This window comes from Podarcis muralis, chromosome 11 (assembly GCF_964188315.1).
Source record: "Podarcis muralis chromosome 11, rPodMur119.hap1.1, whole genome shotgun sequence".
NCBI classification, from domain to species: Eukaryota; Metazoa; Chordata; class Lepidosauria; order Squamata; family Lacertidae; genus Podarcis; species Podarcis muralis.
The window spans coordinates 39,193,352-39,211,965 of NC_135665.1; the positions used below are offsets into that span (position 1 = coordinate 39,193,352).

Consider the following 18,614-nt stretch of genomic DNA (forward strand, 5'->3'; position numbering starts at 1 on the left):
ATATGCAAAAATGTGTAAAGTCAGGAGCCCCTGAAACAAGCCCCACCCAAGTTGTAAGGCTGCCTACCTGGCTGTGGGAGGGTGGGAGGGCTCTGCCAGTGTGCAAGAGCCCTCCCACTGCCTTCCTAAAGTTAGCGCTGGCCTGGCTTTGGGAAGGCAGTGCAAGGGCTCTGGGATGCTGCCAAAGTGCTCACACAGCCTTCCCAAAGCCATGTAAGTCCACAACCACAGCTTTGCATGGGGGTGTGTGGGTGTGGATTTCCTCTGCTCCTTATTTATTTATCCTTCCCCAAGCCCCACACAAAGCTGTGATCACATAAGTAAAATAAGCATAAGATATGAGTTACCTGTAGGAAAGAACAGGTACGGACGTAAAATTGTTTTGCAAAGGATTCTTTTGTTGCACTTATTTAAGTTTTTGTTTTTTAAAAGTTTGTCAAGGGCATAAATCCCACTGAATGGTCATATATGTCAAATGAAAATGCACTGTGCAGTATTTGGCTAATAACAGACCATGACATCATTTGAGTGTGTATATAATCTTGCTGCTTATCTCCAAGTAACTCGACCAGTCAGTTTTGAGAACACAGAATCTACAGGCAATCAAGATCTAAAACACACACTCATTTGAAGAGATGAAAGACATCAAGGCCTGCAGCAATTTGTTAAAGAATGCCGCTTCAAAAGCTATGAACGCTAAAATTCCCAGCATAAATTGCAACAGATATGTAAGAGGAAGTGTTTGTGTTCTAGCAGAAATTACTCCCACCTGCTTATCAAAGTTTGGTTGTTTGCCTTTCAATAGAAATATAAAATTTCAAAATTTCCAGATACTAATTTCAGCATTTTTACCTGCTCAGGAAGGCATCAGCATAAGGCTTTATTTTGGCCCTCCAGATGTTGATGGACCCCAACTCCCATCAGCTTCAGCCAGCATGGCTAATGGTCAGGAATGATGGCGGTCAGAGCGCAACTATGTTCAAATGCCCACATGTTCCCCACCCCTCCCTGCTCTAGACAGCCCTCTTCTGCTTCCTCCCAAGAAAATACACTGCAGTGTTCCTGAGCATCAAATATCCCCAAGTAACTCAAGGGGCAATATATTGCATCCGAGCATTCTGTTGACCTGTCTGCATGAGATGGGAGGATTATCTAGGAACAGCTTGTGCTTCTGGGCTTGTAATTCTTTGCTGATCTTGGAGTGATCTGGAAATTCAACTCTAAGGGCCTTTCTTTGGAAAAGAGGCATAAAGCTCTGGCAGGGTCCTAGAGCCCTCCCACCTCCTCCCCAAAGCTAGGAAAGTGCTAACCAGGAAGGAGGCAGGGGGACTCCAGGAGCCTATCAGAGTCCTCACACCTCCTTCTTGAAGGCCAGCACCTCACTTACCCAGCTTTGGGAAGGCAAAGTGAGGGCTGTACAGGGACATCAAATGTTGCTGAAAGCCGCCAAAATAGGGCCACACATTGGACCACCCTGGAACTCTAGGAATGCTTACCGTATGTAACCTTTTATTAAGAAAAGGAAGTCTGAAAGAGAATTCACATATCCACAGAGCATATCACTTCTTTTATATGTTTTCTCCCCCCTTGAAAGATGTACAGCACCTTCTCTCCAGCACTAGGACAGCCATTCTCATAATTTGTTTGTTTGTTTAACGTGAACGGGCTTTCCCTGCGCAGTGACAGAGCTTCCCTTCTTCCATCACACTTGTACAATGTTCACACAAACACTGCCAGGAACACAGTTAGCCCCATCAAAGCAGTAATGGGGTGGGGGCTATACTGTAACCCCAAACTGTCTGTCTGTACAAGTCTTCGAGATCCAAAATTATCCAACTTCTTTCCTCTTTTTTATTGTTATCTACAAGCAGATACAACCCTATTCATCCTGTAACTTACTTGTAACTTCTGAGTTAAAGAGTCCCTCTGTGCCTGAAGTTCTCTGGCATTGTCGATTTCTTGTCTCAATTTTTCTATTTCCTAAAGGAGATAAAACAGCATATTATCCAAAGTCAACCTAACTTTCATCCTGGACAAATCCCCCTCATCATATCAGGACAAACAAGACAGGGTTGCCAATGCTGCAGAACCCATTGGTACTTCTCCCAGGTACTTATGCAGCAAAACTAGAGTCAGAGAGTGGGCCAAACTGTATCACCCTGAGAGCCATCTGGCTGGCCCTAGAGCTTTGAACTTCAGCATGCTTCTCAAAACATGCACAGTTCCCAGTGGGAAGCATCATTTGTGCTTCAGGTTCATAAGCATAGAAATCTGCTAATGATTATGCAGCAATAGCTGAAATTGAGTCATAAGAATCGGCTGCCAGAGAGCCAGTTTTTCAGGGCTAAAGACACCAGGGAGGGAATGCTGCAAAGAACAAAGATGAAATTTCAGTTACAAGGGACTGTGAACAACTGTCTGTTTTATAGCAAGAAGAAAGCCAGAGGAATCGTAATGAAATATATGCAACAATTCATGACCAAGTCTAAAGCAACACTGGAATCATTTAGTCAGGCTAGATACTAATAACGTTGGCTTAGAGCCTAACTTGCCTTCTGTGAAGAGAATGATTTCAAGAATTAAAGTAGACATCTGTGGAAGTAGTGAACATCTCAACACTTCTTTGTGCAATAAAAGTCTACCAGTTAGGTGACTAGGAAGAAACTTCCCTGAAGGCATGCTATTTCGGAACTGCAGTGAGATATCTTGAACTGTCCTCTGAAACATCTGGCGCCAATTACTGACAGCGAAATAATAGCGTGCTTCTAGGACTAGAGAAGTGATATAAAAAGCAATCCCTACCTATTATTCACTCTTTGGGGAAGTGAGTGTGCTTTGCCAAAGGCAACAAAGACGCTTTTTGAACTTCCCACCAATGCATGGCCTCATACTGCAGGGGTCAGTCTGCCGATCATCATCACTAGAGGAAGTACTTTTAATTCTAATACTCCCGACTCTTCAGGCACTTTGAACCAGTATATAAAAGCCACCTTTTAGAAATGAGTTATGGCCTGTTTGTCAGCCTGCTTTCACACTTCCAAGAAGGACAGAGGAAAGCTACTGACTTTTGAAAGAAATGTGTGGGTTTTTTTGGGGGGGGGAAACAACCCATATTTACCGGTATCTAAATGTTTTTCCCTATGCAAAGAATTTTGCATCTCATTCTAGATGTTAGTCAACAGAATAAAAAACAACAACAAATTAGACAACTTATTTTTGTAACCCGTATTTTGATACAAGCTAAGCTTCCCTTTAAGAAACTGATTGATTTTTCATCATCATCATCAGTCCCAGACTGAAACATTATTTTTAAAAATTATTCTGATTTCCACAACCATTTTAAAATGCAATACTATGAATGGTGTATAAGGTAAATAATCAGGGCTGTTAATAAGTCAATCAACAAATGCAAGCAAGTACCTCTTCCTTTTTCTTCAGCGTTGCCTCTAATTCTTGTATTGTCTGGTTTAATTCTGTTTTATGTGTGTGGACTGCACTTGCTTGACTACTAACACACTCCAGCTCAGTCACCTGTAAAAATAAATACAAATAATATACAATTATAGGACCATATGGGACATTTCTGCTTTACTAAGCATCTGTATCACAGCATTAACACTTATTGAAATGGTTTCATTAGCTTTGCACAGTATTTTATGAAATGATGGTGGAGCATTGTTTAAGTGCTGTGCCTGATGCCAGTGCTTCTAAAAGTGGCAAAGTTTGAATCTAATAATGGGTTGGTTGGGAATTAAAGTGATAAATATAAACCTAAGAATGGCTTATTTAATTATGAAGACTGTTCTCCTTCAAACTACACTCTTCTAGTTGACACTATTTAATAGAATGATGTGGAACTAGTTTGCTAAAATCATTCACACAAAGCTTTTAACCCCCTACTACATCATCATCATCATTATTTATTGAATTTAGATCCAAAGACTAATTTACCATCCAAAGACTTCCCCAAAATTCTAATTAACCTCTGCATTTTTCCACCAGCACTGTACAACAAAACCAATGGACGCTTAAAACAATGTGATTTAAACATCAGTACTTACAATTCTACAGACCATGTGCATGTTGTCACTCAGGTGCTTGTAGAAAACATTAATAGAATTGAAGCATGCTTAACTTTCTCTGGATTATGCCCAATGCTAATTTTTATTTAACGGCAGCCAAATCCTCTGAATGTGACTTGAGGGCATTAAAACATGAGCAGAAAGGAAAAACTCTGCTGGATAAGAGGGTTCATCTAATCTGGCACTGTTTTGAAGAGAAGAAGAAGAGTTTGGATTTGATATCCCGCTTTATCACTACCTGAAGGAGTCTCAAAGCGGCTAACATTCTCCTTTCCCTTCCTCCCCCACAACAAACACTCTGTGAGGTGAGTGGGGCTGAGAGACTTCACATAAGTGTGACTGGCCCAAGGTCACCCAGCAGCTGCAGGTGGAGGAGCGGAGACGCGAACCCGGTTCCCCAGATTATGAGTCCACTGCTCTTAACCACTACACCACACTGGCTCTCTCTTTTGACCAGCCAAAGGCCTGAAGAAAACCCACTAGCAGGCCATGAAAGAAACACACCTCCTCTATTGATTATTCCCAACATCTAGTATTCAGAGGCAGACTGCTTTTAACTTCAAAGGTCTCATTTAACTATCATCATTCCACATAATAGCAAGCTCAGGTGTTTGAGCGCCTATCATTTTGGAAGCAAAATGGGGCCACTCAAATACAAGGGTGTAATTTCTGCACGCTTTGTGGACTCCCTAGGTACTCAGAAGTATAGAGGTTTGTAAAGAAAGAGAAAAAGGAAATTAATAAAAACAGCTCAACCACAACATGTGAGCCCACAGAATGCGGTGGGGAGTTGAACCTTTAGAAAAGAAGAGGGAAACTAGAAGTCAGGCAGGCTGTATCCCTTTTCATAAAGAAGAAATTCTCTGTGATTAAAGCAAAGCAGGGTCATGCCACCAAATTGACCTCCCTGGCATGCAAGCCTGGGCAGTGTGTATGGAGATCCTGGGCTGCCCACACGACAAGATCCTTCTCTTGGTCTCACTGATGTGGTGCAAAGGAAAGCACAGCAATACGTTTGGTACCAGCTGGGCCTAAGGAGTTGTTGGAAGGAGGCGTACAAGACACTATCCAACTGCCTTCTTGACCATTGGACCCACTATTGGTCTTATCCACTCAACCCACCAGAGCCTGTCTTTACATGCAGATGAAGTTTCTAATTCATTATGTAAATTATTAAATTTTGCCACAGCAGACAGCAAGGTCAATAACAGTATTTGACGGAAGATGAACTGCAGCAGAATGGAAACAGCGCTGCATATGACAAATACAGGGTGGAAGAGAAAATGATGCCTATCTCACATTCCTATAGAAAAATCAGTTGGCTGGCATGTAATTCTGGCCTGAGATGTAGAAAGTGAGTTTTCCATGACATAGCTACTATAAAAATCCTGTAACTAGCAACTCCAGGACCTTTTTTTTAGGGTAGAAGCAATAATTGTTCAATCCGGACACAGAGGTCCAGCGCTGAGGGCCTTCTGGCGGTTTCCTCGCTGCAAGAAGTGAGGTTACAGGGAACCAGGCAGAGGGCCTTCTCGGTAGTGGTGCCTGCCCTGTGGAATGCCCTCTCAGCAGATGTCAAGGCAATAAGCAACTATCTTACTTTTTAAAGACATCTGAAGGCATCTGTTTAGGGAAGTTTTCAATGTTTGATGCTGTACTGTGTTTTTAATATTTGGTTGGCAGCCACCCAGAGTGGCTGGGGAAACCCAGCCAGATGGACGGGGTATAAATAATAATAAATCCTCCTCCTCCTCATTAGGTCACCTGGCCACCTTCCCACCTTCCCCCCAGACCAGCTCAAATAAGCCATGATGGGCAGGGGTTGCCGGGGGGGGGGGCATGTTATAGGCTAAAGAGCTGCAAGCACCTTGTCCATATTTTCAGGCCTCATCAGCTGAAACCAATCCCACAGGATTGGGCAATATGTTTTGCTGGACAGCTCCCTGGCTCTATAATAATGGTGCCACTAAACTCAGCAAGAAGACAAGTACTTTTATCCTCAAAGGCCTGTCAAACTTGTCACAGCAGCCCTCCCATGGTTCCAACACTATTCCCTGGGACAGATGTCAACATTCCTCTTACCACATGGAACAGTTCTGCTGGCCAGCTACTCAAATATGCAGTGCAGTCAGCACACTAAGCCTTCTCTGCTGTCTTCACCACCACACAAAAGGCCTGACTGTGCTCTCAAATACAAGTCCAGTCAGTTTCATACTGGGTCTTTGGACATCATGCTAAACCAGGGATTGTGGTTTGTTGCTCCTGCCTATGCTATGGGAGTAGTGGAGCCAGAGACATCTGCATGTTCACAGAAAACCATTAATTAGGATCTACTGCCAATGTATTGGTCCTGATCATCTGATAATTACAATGGTTTATTAACAGCACACATGACTCTAACTGGATTTAGGCCCTATTGTCATAAACCAAATTACTCTTTGGCTTCTAGCAATATGCTGTTAAAAGATGCTGGTGTGCTTACTATGTTAAAAGGCATTGCTAAAGAAGACTAATCTAGATTTCCAAAGTAATCAGAATACAAATCTCAAGGGTCTTGTTACAGTTTTTAAAAAGAGAGAGGAAAAAGAAACATCACACAACTCATTACATGAAGAATGAAGTCAAATATCAAACAATTAAAATAAAAGTTTTCTATATTTCAAGCAATGTTTCCTTGATGTTAGTTAGACAATTCCTGATTGCCAGGGGGTTGAAAAATTGTCCAAGGATATCTGAAAGCTTAGAATTTACATTTTCAGTGTAGAAACCATTTTTACATGCACTTTTAACCTTAACACATTGTGGTAACACATAGAATTTCAATAGTTAGTTAGTTAGTTAGTTAGTTAGTTAGTTAGTTAGTTAATTTACCTAACACAAGAAAATATGAACTCTCTACAAAATGTGCTTATAATAAATATACAACCAGCATGTTGCTTTAAAAGAAGGGTAGTATCAGCAGAATCCACAATTACTCTTAAACCCCAATCGAGCAAAGCATGAACAGAAGACCCATATAACAATTTATATCTAATTCTGCTTATCCATTCCTGATATATCCAAAGTTGCTTTTAAACTTCCCTTAGGTTAAAAACGGCAACTTGTAATATAATTATGTACTTACATGAAGGCACTGTTGTATGTAATCAATCCCTTATGTCAGTGGTTTTCAACCGGTGTGCTGTGGCACCCTGGGGTGCCTTGAATGACGGTCAGGGGTGCCGTGGGCAGCACTGGCCTCTGTCCCTCTTTCCATCCCTCCCTCCACTGATGCTCTCTTGTGTCTCTGCCTCCCAAAGGCTTGCACAGCTGTTTACTACAGCAGCCCTGGCTATAAACTCTACAGGTGAATGGTGCCTCTGGGAGGCATCTCTCTTTGGGGCGGGGGGGTGGGGCTTAGAGGCCAGGGGCGGCAGCAGCAGCTGCCTAGAGGACTCCCAATGAGAGGGGAGAGGCTGAGGGAACACCCCACAAGGGAAGGTATTTGAAAAAAGGGTGAGAGGCTGCCAGCTCTGCAGGCAAGGGGTGACATAACTGGGCTCCTGGGCCCCACAGGGTGCTGCAGAAAGAATGTAATTGGTTAAGGGAGCTGTGGACTCAAAAAGGTTGAAAGCCTCTGTCTTATGTGAAGAAGCAAAATAGAGTGGAGCTCCCATTTATAAATTTATACTTTCTTCTATTTCTAAAACTCCAAATGAGAATAGGTGTTGCATCAGTTTAAATGGAAATCCTTTGGCTTGCTAAGTTTATAGGTCACATTTCTAGGTATCCAGGAGGGAATGATCAACTTAAACTAAGCATGGAAGGTAAGTTGTATATGCAGCACTCAATATCTACAAAACAAGTAATTGCATAGCACTGCAGTAGAGTTGTACAACTGAAGTGGGAGCAAACAAACAAAAGGATAATGGCCCCAGGCAAAATGTATGGATGAAATTTTGTTTTGCTCTGTTTCCTTAGCTTGTTTTTATTATAACTGATGTTCCAGGACCTGTTAAAACAATATCCTGTGTCCTAGAACATTCATGATACTTGGGCAAGAAGCTGAAGCAGGAATTGGGAGAAACACTCCGAGTGGAATGTAGAATATTCAGAATGCCTGTGACAATTTAAACGGTACTGGGCACAAAACACGCACAGAACAGCTGACACATTTAGCAGTTTGTTTTTTCACCTACAATATGAATGTATCAACTATGATAAGATTCTGCATTAATTGGATTCTTCTCATGTGCATGGCTAACCTCAAATTCTACAATTCCAGCTCTTACTGGATGGACAAATAAAGAAAAAACAACAAGGGACACACTTTTCCTGGCAAATTAAGTCTTCCAGTAATGCCAATAAAGGACTATGAACAAAGATGTGCTTTGGGGCATTTTTTTCACCTCCTTGCTTTATTGCATTAATATATTTAATATATAATATTTTATTGCTTTAATTAAGGGATAACCAATGGTATCCCCATGCTAACAAAAGCCTCTTTAATTCAGTAGAGGCTTCTGTAAGCGAAACAGTAAGGGAGACAATTTTCACCTTTCCCCCTCATCCTTTGAGGATATCGCTATGCAAAATCTGCTCCAGAGGCCAGCTGACCCTTTGCAACAGCGTTGGTGCAGAAGGAGGGGAATCAGCAAACTTTGTTTCTCCCTGCATTCTGATGACAAGAGCCTTCACTGGATCAAAGTCTTCCACCGGCAGAAGGATGCCAAAGAAAACTGAAGTTGAAATCCTATGCACACTTAACTGGATGTAAGCACTACTGAATACATGATGACTTCCTTTGGCATATACATGGATAGGCTTACACTGCATATCAGTAAAGGGCCATAGTTTTATGTCAAAATGGAAAAGGAAAAGGGGGGAAAAAAGCCACAAAACTTGTGCTCTCTGCCTAAGGCTTGCCTGTTACCTACTAAACATTCCTGAGGATCCATTATGCCAGGGGGAGAGAGAGCCAGAAAAACCTGCTATTGCTGAGGATGGAAGTAGCCCAGGAAGGAAGGAAGGAAGGAAGCAAGCAAGCAAAGCAAGCAAGCAAGCAAGCAAGCAAACAAACAAACAAACAAACAAACAAACAAACAAACAAACAGTATGTGGTCAGCCTTTTACATTTCTCAGCATAAACATGCAGCCAACTTCGTAACTAACCCTCTGTTATTATAACTTAAGTCAATAATTTCACAAAACAAAGGAGAAACTTTACTAGGAAAGGAAGGAAAGAAAACTATAGAAAACAATGTGGCAAGGAGGTATCACATGCAAATCCAGCTTTTGCAAAATACACATTTTCTTATTTCTTTAAGTTTAAATTGTATTTATAGGCACATGAACATGCTTAAAAACATCTGGAGTGAATTGGACAGTGTAGTTTCTTCATGGTGAATGAGAGACGCTCCCACACCTACAGTAGCGAATGTTCTTATGTGATGCCAATAAAGGTTACTCGACTTGACTTGACCTACAGCGGCCACAAAGTGCTTACTGTACCTGTCAAATATTCTGAAGTTTTTATTTATATTAATATTATGGAGGCTCTTGGTACCTGTTTCAATCATCCTTACAGCTTTGAAGTCTGCTGCTCCCAGAAAAGTGGATGGATCAAGGGTTAACGACTAAGCATTGTGAAGGCTAAGGCCTTTCAGCAATATTGCTTGTCAGCAATTTGTGTCCATACAAAAAACAGTATTGAAACTTACTGAAATATCTTGCTTGGATGGATTTTAGTGAAACAAGTGTGAACAAGACTACATTCTTTTAGAGACAAAAAGAACCACATGTGAATGTTGCTCCTCCAGCCATTTTTTCTGAAGAAAATAGGCTTTGGGAGAGAACCATTTTGAGCAGCGAAGCATTAGATAGGGAGCAGGCGCTTAAGCCTTTTCCCAACAGACAGACTTTTCTTTTCCAAATTATCCTAGCTGATTACCATCCTGATTACCATCAGGATGCAAGTATCTACAGTAGTACCTCAGGTTAAGTACTTAATTCGTTCTGGAGGTCCGTTCTTAACCTGAAACTGTTCTTAACCTGAAGCACCACTTTAGCTAATGGGGCCTCCCACTGCTGCCGCGCCACCGGAGCACGATTTCTGTTCTCATCCTGAAGCAAAGTTCTTAACCCGAGGTACTATTTCTGGCTTAGCGGAGTCTGTAACCTGAAGCGTCTGTAACCTGAAGCATCTGTAACCCGAGGTACCACTGTATTTCCTTGTATGAGAAACTAGCTGTCAGGGGAAGGGTTAAAAGCCTTTCCCCACTTTTCTGCTGAAGATATGCCCCTCCCAACCCACTTTTATTCAGAAATGCAGCTGTCAGGGATTTGTTACAAACATTTGCATATGATATGTAGTTTGCCCCTTAGACAGTTTCAGAACTTCCATCCTTTATCCTCTGAAAGGTTCTTATCACAGTGGCATGCTGGGATAAATACTTTGCAGTGATCCTCCCTGGAGAATGGGATATGCATAGAAAAATCTTTTGCATCCAGTGATGTATGGCTTTAACAGATTTGCATACAAAATACAGCTCCCTTTTGTCTACAACCATCACCCACCCAAAATCCCAACACATTTAATAAAACTTGATGTAACAAAACAGGACCAAGGGTGTTTCTAACAGCAATGCAAGATGGGCTTCCTTCCAGCTCTACAGCTGAAATGACAGACACACATACCAACAAATCATGCATGAACTCAGCCAACATTCTTGACCTTCCCTCCCATACTTCAGATGGCTATCTACTTTTTAATTTTATTTTAATCTGCTCACTTGTCAACTCATAAATTGAAGACGGAAAATAATTCAAAAGCACAAAACTTCTCTAGGAGTATTTGCTTCTGGATGACACCAAGAGGAACAGCTGGGCAGAAGAGTACATTGCAGGCTTCTACTTTATCCTTGCAGAGCTATTTCCCTCCAGAGGTCAACAAGGTATGTTTGAACTGAATGTGGTGAATGTCCTTCCTGGGCAAATGCTCTTCTAAAAATGTTACATATGCCTTCACCCTTACAGAATCTTAATTCATGCAGTTACTTAACTTGCCTTAGTTTATCTTATTAACAAACCTAAAGAGAGAATATAGTTTAGAGTGGGAGGAATGTACAAACTGGAGGATAAATGAAACAACAGGAGATGAAAAAGAGAGCAGATCATTTTGAATATCTACAGTTGTCTACATTATGAGTTTATCAAATTAGTGCTCAGTTGAATATGAATCAATGCAGTATATAAAGTGAAAAAAATTGTGCTTGCTACCATTTCACAAGGCACATAATATACACAGACAAAATGACACCGTGCCTGCCATATATCTGGACTGAGATAGTTTGCCCCTGCACTTCTCCATGAATACAGAATTTATTTTCCAGCTATTTTGCACTGGTTTCAGTTATCTTAATGGGCACAAGCTCACAAAAGCAAACCTACAGTAGGTTGCAGCTCATGGTTTGTTTGGAGAAAGAAAAACCATGAGCCCAGGTTGAGACCTAACACTAAACCAAACCAAACCATGGTTTAGCTTCCAGCATTGAAGCAGCAGCATGAGAAGAAGAAAAGCAAATTTGCCCACAATTTTAGCCCCACGCACCAGTACACTGCACATTCACCTTTAAACCAAAATAATGCTTAGCTATGGTTAAAAGTGACTCACACGCAGGCAAGTCCAAGTACACTAAATTAATCTTATACGTCTGACCCAGAGCTATAGACATCACTTAGTAATACATATTTATATGATTTGTTAGATAAAACTCAAACTATATAATACAATAACATACAATTTATTACTATGGGAGAATTTATTACATGAAAACTTTATATTTCATCAGAAGAGAAAATAAAGCTCAGCTTGCATGAATGCTATTAATTGTCAGATGACCAGAAGATTTTTACTGCACCTTTTTCTTAGTTCATAACATGCAGATCCACTAACAATATGTAGTCAAAAGCTTTAAACTTACCCGCTTATGTAGACGTTCTGCTTCCTCTTGATATGCAGCAAGCTGTTGTTTCCATTGTTTCACGTTGGCAGTGGACTCGAGCAGAGCTGCTGTAAGCTTGGCATTGTTACCCTTGAGTGTTGCAAGTTCTGCCTCCCAGTGCTTGCCGATTGCTGAACTATGGACAAAAAAACAGTTGTCACAATAGTGGAGACCACAGCATCACTGGGTTATTTTTGTTCTCTGGCTCATGCCTATACAATTGTCTTCAGAAGCCAACAAGTCTTGTGGTCCCTCCCAAGTTCTATGATTATATTTTTTTCCAAAGTAGAGCATGATGCAAAAACACATTGCCTAGGGATTGGGGTGGGAGGAAGCTTAGTAGATAAGCACATATTTTGCATGCTGAAGATTCTAGGTTCAAACTCTGGTTCGCCACTTAAAAGGACATCAAGGCTGGGAAAGACCTCTCCCTAAGAGCCACTGCCACATTAGTGGGGCAGATGGCCCAATTATTTGACTCAATATAAGGTAGCTCTGTATGTTTTGGAAGAGAAATATCTGACTGCGAATATGTGAATGATTTTTTTGAATTTTCATACTAGATATTGCCTAATCATAGAAGATAAAAAGTAAACAATGAAAATACCTATTGTTATCTTCTCCAATAACAGGTCAGGAATTAATAATAATAATAATAATAATAATAATAATAATAATAATAATAATAAATAATAAATTTTATTTATATCCCGCCCTCCCCAGCCGAAGCCGGGCTCAGGGCGGCTAACAACAATAAAACAGTACAAAGGTACAGCATAAACAACATTCTAAAATCATTCATTATAAAAATTAATTAATTTTTAGTAAAAATTAATTAGTAAAAAAATTAGTTGCATTATATTAATTAACCATCTTACAATATGCAAAGAGAGAGTTTGAAAGTATGCCTAAGACAAAGATTAGCAATATGGAAAATAACTTGGACAAGCCCAAGGCCCATGTACTCTCCCTTCCCCTGCTCAACCTCAAGGAAGATAGAAACATTTGCTTTCATTTGTAAACTAACCACAGTTTGCCATTACATCTGTCATAAAATTTATATACCACTTGATTGTAAAAAAAACCTTGAAGCAGTTAACCAACATAATAAAACAATAAATTATAAGTAAAAGCCATTAAAACAATCAAAAAATTAAAACCATAGATATGGTGTTGAGGAGATGCAGATTGTTGGTTCTGGGGGACTTTGGCATCCATGTTGAGGCCATTAAATCTGGGACAGCTCAGGACTTCCTGGCTGCCATGACAACCATGGCACTGTCTCAACAGGCCATTGGCTTCACACATGTAGCAGGCCATAGCCTATACATCTGATTTCATCAACTGAGCAGAAATAGGGTGATCGGAGAGTGATCCAGTCCGTTGTCCAGATCAGATCACTTCCTGTTGCATTTTAGGTTTTCAGCAGCTTTCCCCTTCCACAGAGGCAGGGGAATGTCCTTGGAGACTGAAGGATCCGATTAGTTCCCAGACCCTATGGAGGGTTTTCCAGCTGACATGACTGGCCCTGGTTGCCTGTAGAAAACATGGATGATCTGGGCCACTGACACAATCCCCCGAGTTCCCTCTGCCACTTGATAGAACCCTGTTGGCTTCTTTGGTATACACCAGAGCCTTGGGCAATGAAACAAGCTGGAAGACGACTTGAATGCAAGTGGAGAAAATCTTCAGGCGAATGCAACAGAAAACTAGTGAGGGCTCATTATCAAGTTTACTCAGTGGCGGTATAAATGAAGGCGGTATAAAGCTTACTTTGTTTCCAATGTGTTTGTGAGTTATTGGTTTGTTTTTCCTTTTGTTTATTTAGTATGTAAAGTATTTTGTATTCTCATTTTGTATTTATCTGTTGTGAACTGCCCTGGGATATTGAGATGAAGGGCAGTATACAAATTTAATAAATCCTAATGATAATCTCGGGACGTGGGTGGCGCTGTGGGTAAAACCTCAGCGCCTAGGACTTGCCGATCGCATGGTCGGTGGTTTGAATCCCCGCGGCGGGGTGAGCTCCCGTCGTTCGGTCCCAGCTCCTGCCCACCTAGCAGTTCGAAAGCACCCTTAAGTGCAAGTAGATAAATAGGTACCGCTTTATAGCGGGAAGGTAAATGGCGTTTCCGTGTGCGGCTCTGGCTCGCCAGAGCAGCGATGTCACGCTGGCCACGTGACCCGGAAGTGTCTGCGGACAGCGCTGGCTCCCCGCCTCTAGAGTGAGATGAGCGTACAACCCTAGAGTCTGTCAAGACTGGCCCGTACGGGCAGGGGTACCTTTACCTTTACCTTTTAATGATAATCTAGCTGAGCTAAAACCAGTGGTTGCTTGCTGTGATTTGTTTGCAGAGCAATTTGAAGATAAAATCACTTGAATCAGCTGAGACCTTGACTCCACTATTTTAGCATGTGATTCTCAAGAGCCATCCAGAGTTTGTTAGTAAAGCACGAAGATGTGGACAAGGTGCTGGCATCAGCACAGGTGACCATTTCTGTTCTTACTCTTGTTCTTCAAGGCTGGTAAAATCTAACAAGGAGGCAGCAGCTCGCTTGGCCATGCAAGAAGGGGTGGTCCTTAGTGACCAATTAGTGACCAGTTGCCAATGTTTGTTTCTTGAGCAATGTTCTTGAGTGCATGGCTGCAGGTCAGATCCAGGCTCTCTTGTGTAAGACTAACTTTCCAGATCTATTTCAATCAGGGTTTGGCCATGGAAACCACCTTGGTCACAAAGACCTTTGTCAGGAGAGACAGGCGGCGTGTGTCTCTGTTACTGTTCCTTGATCTCTCAGTGGCTTTCAATACCATTGACCACAGTATTTGTGACTATCCAAATTTAGGGTAGGCAGTGCCACTTTTCACGCTCCAATACAATTGGGGATGGATATCTTCAGAGGCTGGTGATGGGGGTGGGGTGTTGTTCAGCTCCTACAGTCCTCAGTGCTGCAGGTTTAGGTTTTCCTATACTGAATAGGCTCACCCAGAGCTCTGGAGTACATTTTCAGTAATGTGCTGGTGATACATTGCTCTATCGCAGTTGCAGACGTATTGTGTCCAGATTAAGGGAAGTAATAGTACTGCTTTATTCTACCTTGGTCAGACCCCACCTGGAGTACAGTGTCCAGTTCTAGGCACCACAATACAGTGGTACCTCGGGTTAAGTACTTAATTCGTTCCAGAGGTCCGTTCTTAACCTGAAACTGTTCTTAACCTGAAGCACCACTTTAGCCAATGGGGCCTCCTGCTGCTGCCGCGCCGCCGGAGCACAATTTCTATTCTCATCCTGAAGCAAAGTTCTTAACCCGAGGTACTATTTCTGGGTTAGCGGAGTCTGTAACCTGAAGCGTATGTAACCTGAAGCATATGTAACCCGAGGTACCACTGTATAATATATTGATAAAATATTGACAAGCTAAAGAGTGTGCAGAGGGTGGAAACAAAAATGAAGGGTCTGGAAACCAAGACTTTTGAGCAACTGTCGAAGGAGTTGGGTATGTTTACCCTGGAGAAGAGGAGACTGAGAGGTGATATGATAGCCATCTTCAAATATCTAAAGGTCTGTCACATGGAAAATGGAGCAGGCTTGTTTTCTACTGCCCTGGTGGGTAGGACCCAAACCAGTGGAATCAAATTACAAGAAAGGAGTTTCCAACTACGTAAATGTTAAAAAGAACTTTTTGACAGCAATAGCTATGCAACAGCAGAATGGACTCCCTCGGAAGGTGATGGACTCCCCTTCATTGAAGGTTTTTAAGCAGATGTTGGATGGCCATTGGTCAGGGATTCTTTAGAAGAAGAAGAGTTTGGATTTGATATCCCGCTTTATCACTACCTGAACGAGTCTCAAAGCAGCTAACATTCTCCTTTCCCTTCCTCGCCCACAACAAACACTCTGTGAGGTGAGTGGGGCTGAGAGACTTCAAAGACGTGTGACTAGCCCAAGGTCACCCAGCAGCTACATGTGGAGGAGCGGAGACCCGAACCCGGTTCCCCAGATTACGAGATTACCACTCTTAACTACTACACCACACTGACTCTTTAGTTATGATTCCTGCATTTCAGGGGGTTGGACTAGATGACCCTTGGAATCCCTTCCAACTTTACAGTTCTACGATTCTATGTAGTCGTGGCAGTGAATCTGCTAGACTGGTGTCTTGCCTCAGTAATGGACTGGATAAGACCCAATAAACTGAAACTCAATCGAATAAGGCTGAGGTGCTGTTAGTGGGTGTTTCCCTCAGATCAATGGCTGGAGTTTGGCCTGCTCTGGATTGGGTTACAGTCCCTCTGAAGGAGCAGGTGTATAGCCTGGGGGTACTTCTATATCCATTACTGCTGCTTGATGCGCAACTGGCCTTGGTGGAGCAGATTGCATTCTGGACAGAGATAAACTGACTTCTGTTGCCTACATTCTGGTAAACTCCAGTATACATTACGGCAATGTACTATATACATGGGGCTGCCTTTGAAACCACTCTTGGTGTAGAATTCAACAGCCAGGTGGACTGAGTATGTAACACCCATCCTGAGACAACTGTACTGGCTACCAGTAAGTGTCCATAACAAAGTGCTAGTTTTGACCTATTAAGCAATATGTGGCTCAGGACCCCAATACCTCAGGAACGCCTCTCCCTACATGAACCAACCCAAACACCATGTTCATCATATGAGACCCTTCTCTGTGTTTCTCGTCCAAGGGGATGCAGAAGGTGGCAACACAAGTACAGGCTTTTTCACTGGTAGCTTCCCGCTTGTGGAATGCTCTCCCCCAAGGAAGCACAGCTGGCACCATTATGGTCTACTTTTAGATGTCAGCCAAATTTTGGCCCTTAATCCGGTGGGTAACTAGTTATACCTGTGGCCTCTTTTGTGCTCATCTTTTAAGGGGATAGGTAGGATTTTTTACATATGAATGAGTACTTGTATTACTGCTGTTTTGACATTTGGCTTTAATGTTTCTTGTTATCCCCCCCCCCCCTTGTGGGTCAGTTTAAGACACTTGGCTGTAAAAAGCAGCAAATAAATATAACATACGTGGTATCGAAAATGTACAAATTTCCTTTTTCTTTGCCACCCTGCTTAAGAACTCTCTCTATGCTCAACGCAGTGAAATATATTCATCACAATAAAAGCTGTTGGACACTTTCTTTAAAATATAAAAAGTGCTCTATAGTTGCTAGCTAAATAATCCCTTATGTGACAATTAGTTGCAACACCTTGAGTTATTATCTGTCTTTTGGCATGCAATGCAGGGTTTTTGAAATCTTCTCTTGGCTCTTGTAAACCTGGGATTCCCAAATGAGCTACCTTTGTACTATTCTACATCATGGAATGACTGAAATTTGATGCCAGCTACATCTATGTGACCAAGAGTAGAATCTGAATCATGCCAGCTGCATCCCATTTAGAGAGAGGTCAGATCTTGCCTTGATTGCTCACATCTAGGCTGGACTACTGTAAGACACTCTGAGTGGAGCTACCATTGATGATGGTTCCGATACCTCAACTGGTGCAGAAGACAGCCCCCCTGCCAGATGTTTTCTGGTCCCATGTGACAGTGGTCCTGTACCAGTTGTACTGGTTACTGGAACATTTTAAAGTCCTAAAGAGTTTGTGATCAAGTAGCCTGAAGGTCAGCCTACACTCATACAAGCCTGCTTGGGTATGAAAATGTGCTTCAGAGGCCATGCATCTAGGCTTGATTCAGCTGCCAGGCACAAGAGATAGGGCCTTTGTTGTGATGGTACCCAAGTTATAAAGTTTCCTCCCCACTAAGATGGGCACAAACTTTTAAGTGGATTTCGAAACTTAATTATTTTGGGCCACTGCTTCTTAAATGCTGTTTGTGAAGAATGACTGGGCTATTTTTAAGTGTTTTGGTATTTTCATTTATTTAAAATAAATCTATGCTGCTGTTTTAATTATTTTTATTTATTTATATCTGAATGAACTATTTAATTAATACACACATTATATACATACGCCGCTGTCATCTTAAAATGTTTAGGTTTTTGTTTAAAAATATTTTGATAGGGCTATTACTGCATTTTTCTAACTCAAAGTAGATTGGGGAAAATATTTTTTAAATGTGTGTGAAGAGAGAGCCACATTTCATATGGCATCTGGTATAGTGATTTTGGAGTATAAATAATTATGCCTTTCCTGGACGCTGGGAGGTCAAGTGCTATCATTAGCACCATAATGAATGCAACTGCACGAGAGTCACACCTGTTCGATAATGCCTCCAATATGGGTCAAGGCAAAAGGTCATAACTTCTCTCCTTGGCAGCCAGCAATATTGTGTGAGCTTCTGCAAAAGTTCTCTCAGATCATTTGCACTCTCTTACAGTATTTGTCATGTGTGTGTGTGTTAAAGTTATGTGGCCCTTTGGCATCCCCCCCCCCCCATGGTAATAACCAGCAAGACCACTCCTTTCCCTTCACAATTTCCTGGAAGTCTGTCATTTTACTTCTTCTCCAAACAGTGAAGTACACATGCCATCCAATTCTTTTCAGTGTAGGAATAGCTCCTGCACTAAGGCTTCT

General features: G+C 41.8%; 1 protein-coding gene across 3 annotated transcripts in view; it reads right to left on the bottom strand.

The window, feature by feature from the left end:
* HOMER1 (homer scaffold protein 1) overlaps positions 1-18,614 on the bottom strand; it is a 72,291-nt gene that overhangs the window by 3,797 nt on the left and 49,880 nt on the right. For all 3 annotated transcript variants that reach the window (XM_028747967.2, XM_028747965.2, XM_028747968.2), the window contains exons 6-8: positions 12,044-12,200; positions 3,421-3,531; positions 1,900-1,980 (exon numbers count right to left, since the gene is read on the bottom strand). In XM_028747967.2, the coding sequence (XP_028603800.1) occupies positions 1,900-1,980; positions 3,421-3,531; positions 12,044-12,200 (349 nt within the window). The remainder of the gene's footprint in view (positions 1-1,899; positions 1,981-3,420; positions 3,532-12,043; positions 12,201-18,614) is intronic.